Source organism: Octopus bimaculoides, chromosome 14 (assembly GCF_001194135.2).
Source record: "Octopus bimaculoides isolate UCB-OBI-ISO-001 chromosome 14, ASM119413v2, whole genome shotgun sequence".
In the NCBI taxonomy this organism is placed as follows: domain Eukaryota; kingdom Metazoa; phylum Mollusca; class Cephalopoda; order Octopoda; family Octopodidae; genus Octopus; species Octopus bimaculoides.
In genome coordinates this window covers 16,483,579-16,487,752 of record NC_068994.1, presented here as the reverse complement: position 1 = coordinate 16,487,752, position 4,174 = coordinate 16,483,579, and the positions used below count along the sequence as shown (strand labels likewise).

Genomic DNA, 4,174 nt, shown 5'->3' with positions numbered 1-4,174 from the left:
TTAAGCTGGTGTTTTGGAACAAACTAACCTGTAGTTTTGATGGAAGGTTTTAATTTTAATCATTTACTAAAGAATTTAATAACATTATTAAGCTGGTGTTTTGGCATAGTTTTGATGGGAGGTTTTAATTTTAATCATTTAATGAAGAATTCAATAAAAAAAAAAAAACACCTTGTCATAATTAAGCTGGTGTTTTGGAACAAACTAACCTGTAGTTTTGATGGAAGGTTTTATTTCAATCATCTTAAAAGAAGGAATTTGTATAATAGAACCAAGGGTGGTCTCAGGACAGGTTGGTAATCAAAAGGATTAGGCCTTTTGCCAGTCATGGTTGACCATGTGTCTGCACTTCTGTGTGCAAAGCCTCAGCAAGGATTATATCGTGAATAACTTTAATGAATTGAAAAATACTTTTTATTTGCACTACATTAACCCTTTCATTACTGTATTTATTCTGAGATGCTCTGTGTTTCTTTCAATTACTTTAAATGTAATAAAGAATTTAGTAAAATAACTTAGTTATCTTTCAGCTAGTGTTAGGAACATAAATTGCGACTAAGGTTTGGTGGAAGATTTTAATTCAAAACTTATGAAAACAAGACATTTGTACTCAGAGCCAGAGCCGGTTTCAGCCGGGTTGGTAACGAAAGGGTTAACTATATTAGCACTCGATCAACTGTTGTCTTTCATATCAGATGCCTCCCTAGATAATTCCTCTCAGTCATCATACAGACTGAAAGTTATGCTTTATACTCGGTTACCATAAAAATGTTAAATAAAAGCATAGTACTTCCTGTTGTAATGCAACAGATATCTCAAAGATTATCATAATTACAAGAGAGTTCAAAGTGTAAAGGCTACAGGTGATAATCTATTGAATGGCAATAATACATAAATACTTATGTCTTCTATTTTTCACTTGTTTCATTCATTATACTGTGGCCATGCTGGGGTGCCACCCACGAAGGCTTTTAGTCAAACAAATTGACCCCAGTCCTTATTTTTTTAAAAATCCTTGTACTTATTCTATCAGTGACTTTTTGCTGAACTGCTAGATTACGGGGATGTATACACACCAACATCGGTTGTCAAGTAGTGGTGGTGGACAAACACAGACACAAAGACACACTCACACATACAGCAGGCTTCTTTCACTTCCCATCTATCAAATCCACCCACAAAGCTTTGGTTGATCCGAGGCTATAGTAGAAGGTGCCATGCAGTGGGACTATATTAGAAGGCACTTGCCCAAGGTGCCACAGAGTGAGACTGAACCTGAAACCATGTGGTTGAGAAGGAAATTTCTTATTACACAGTCACACCTGCACCTATGTATTCCAAGTTCTTTCGCAGGGCTTAGAAAAACTGAAGGACCACTGCAATAAGTGTGTGAATCTGAGAGGGGAATATGTTGAAAAAAATCATAATTAACTGATCCTTCCATATTTTCTTTTACCCAAAGCCAGGAACTTTTTAGCACCCCTTTGTACATGTCCACCCCACATTATATAAGGGTGGGAATAGTAAAGAAAAAGATAAAGATGGTAGTGATGAAAGGTACCTGAGCAACTCTCAAGGTACAAAAGCTGAGCATAAGAGAGAATACAATAGACTGGGGGAAGAGGGAGGGTAAAAAGGATTCAATACATAGGTGCAGGTGTGACTTGTGGTAAGAAGTTTCCTTCTCAACCACATGGGTTCAGGTTCAGTCTCACTCTGTGGCACCTTGGGCAAGTGCCTTCTAATATAGCCCCGGTCAACTGAAGCCTGCCTTGTGAGTGGCTTGGTAAACGGAAACTGAAAGAAGCCTGTCATGTGAATGTGTGTGTTTGTCCCCAACCACCACTTAACAACCAGTGTTGGTGTGTTTACATCCCTGTAACTTAGCAGTTTGGCAAAAGAGACTGATGAAATAAATACCAGGTTTCAAAAAAAAAAAAAAAATGTACTGGGTTTGATTCATTTGACTAAAAATTCTTCAATGTGGTGCCCCAGCATGGCCATAATCAAATGACTGAAAGAAGTAAAAGATAAAAGATATAATATACAGTTATTGTAACAACTGAACAAAACCACAAACTCACCCAGAATTCTTGCACACAACTGTAGTGTTAGCTTCTTTTTTGGTTTTGTCTTAGTTGACACATGAAAGATTTCATTTACCACATGTTCTTTTCGGGCATTAAATTTAAGCACCACATCATGACCTTTCCCTGAATAGGAAGAGAGAGAGAGGGAGAAAAAAAAAATAACAGGTATACAGTATAATTTTTAAAGGTTGCAACATGATCAGAGAATTCTGTCTCTTTTCTCAAGCATGAAACATATACATATATGCTGCGGAGATGATTTGTTCAACTAAAACACATAAGGTGGTGCCCCAGCTTAGCCACAGTCCAATGACTGAAACAAGTAAAAGATAAAAGATGTGAAATTAAAAATGTCATGTATTATTTAATAGTGTGGCTGTGTGGTAAAGAAGCTTGTTTCCCAACCACATGGTTCTCGGTTCAGTCTTACTGCATGACACCTTGTGCAAGTGTCTTCTATGATAGCCTCAGGACAACCAAAGCTTTGCAAGTGGATTTGGTAAACAGAAACTGAAAGAAGCTAGTCGTATATATATATATATATATATATATATATATATATGTGTGTGTGTGTGTATATATTTATGTGTGTGTCTGTGTTTGTCTCCCTACCACCACTTGAGAAATGGTGTTGGTGTGTTTATGTCCCTGTAACTCAGTGAAGAGACCAATAGAATAAATCCTGGGGTTGATTTGTTCAACTAAAACCCTTCAAGGCAATGCCCCAGCATGGCTGCAGTCAAATGACTGAAACAAGTAAAAAATAAAAGATAAATACAAAAAAACTTTCAGGTTGACCGATGCCTTGAATTAGGTAGATGGAAGCCATGTGAAAGCCCACTGTGTTTGTGTGCTGCTTCACAACCACATGGTTCCAGGTTCAATCCCACTGCACAGCACCTTGGGCAAGTGACATCTTCTATAGTCTTGGGCCAACCAAAGCCTTGTGAGTGGATTCGGTAGACAGAAACTGGAAAAAGCCCATTGTATATGTGTGTGTGTGTTTGTTCCCTGCCACTGCTCGTCAACAGGTGTCAGTGTGTTTACATCCCCACAACTTAGTGATTCAGTAAAAGTGACTGATAGAATAAGTACCAGGCTTTAAAAAAATAAGGACCGAGGTCAATTCCGTCAATTAAAAATTCTTCAACAGCTCGAGCATGACTGGAACATGTAAAATAATATATATATGTACACACACACACACAGGTGTGGCTTGTTTACAACTTTGTAACCTAACAGTTTGGCAAAAGATACTAATAGGATAAGTAACAGATATAAAAAAATATGTGCTGGGGTTGATTTTGCTTGACTGAAACCCTTCATTGCAGTGGCCCAACATGGCTACAATCCAATGACAGAAATGAATATAGGAGATGAGGGAGCGTAATGTCTTAGTTAATATCTAAGGGAGATAAATTATTCAAGCAACTTTTGATTTGTACAGTTTTCTTTTCAATACACTTTAACAAACTCAGCTCTGTTTGTTGTTGAAGTAATTATTTTTATGGTTAGATGCACTTTCTATAACTAACCATGTGTGCAGTAGTGTTATGTATGTCATCAGTAACACAATAGTTGCAGTTTGATTCAAAAGTTGCACGTCCACATATCTTAACCTGAGCCTCATATAAGTAATAACAATCGATAAAGCATACATTATTAAATTTGATCTACAAATTCCAGAGGCAAGTATCTTCTATTATAGCTTCAGGCCAACCCAACGTATAAATTCTAAAAAATATAACAATAGTACATTGTTGTTTAATGATGTATTACTTTTTCTATGCTGACATGCATTGGATGGTTTGACAGGAAATGACAAGCCAGACGGGTTGTGTTGAGCTCCAATGTCTGCTTTGATATGGTTTCTATAGCCAGATGCCCTTCCCAACACCAACCACTTTACAGTGTACTGGGTGCTTCTTTGTTCATAGCACCAGCACTAGTGAGGTCACTAAGTTCTCACAGAGAAAGACCTCTCATCTGAGAGCGGTGTAGTACTGAAGGAGGAGGTGAAAGTAGGATAGAGGTCCAGAAACAGATGTCATACTGAAAAGAAAAATACATGGCTGAGAGAGAGG

At 37.4% G+C, this 4,174-nt stretch overlaps 1 protein-coding gene across 5 annotated transcripts in view; it reads right to left on the bottom strand.

Annotated features, from left to right (window-relative positions):
• LOC106867679 (UPF0687 protein C20orf27 homolog) overlaps positions 1 to 4,174 on the bottom strand; it is an 82,431-nt gene that overhangs the window by 1,925 nt on the left and 76,332 nt on the right. For all 5 annotated transcript variants that reach the window (XM_052972696.1, XM_052972697.1, XM_052972698.1 and 2 more), the window contains one exon: positions 2,085 to 2,213. In XM_052972696.1, the coding sequence (XP_052828656.1) occupies positions 2,085 to 2,213 (129 nt within the window). The remainder of the gene's footprint in view (positions 1 to 2,084; positions 2,214 to 4,174) is intronic.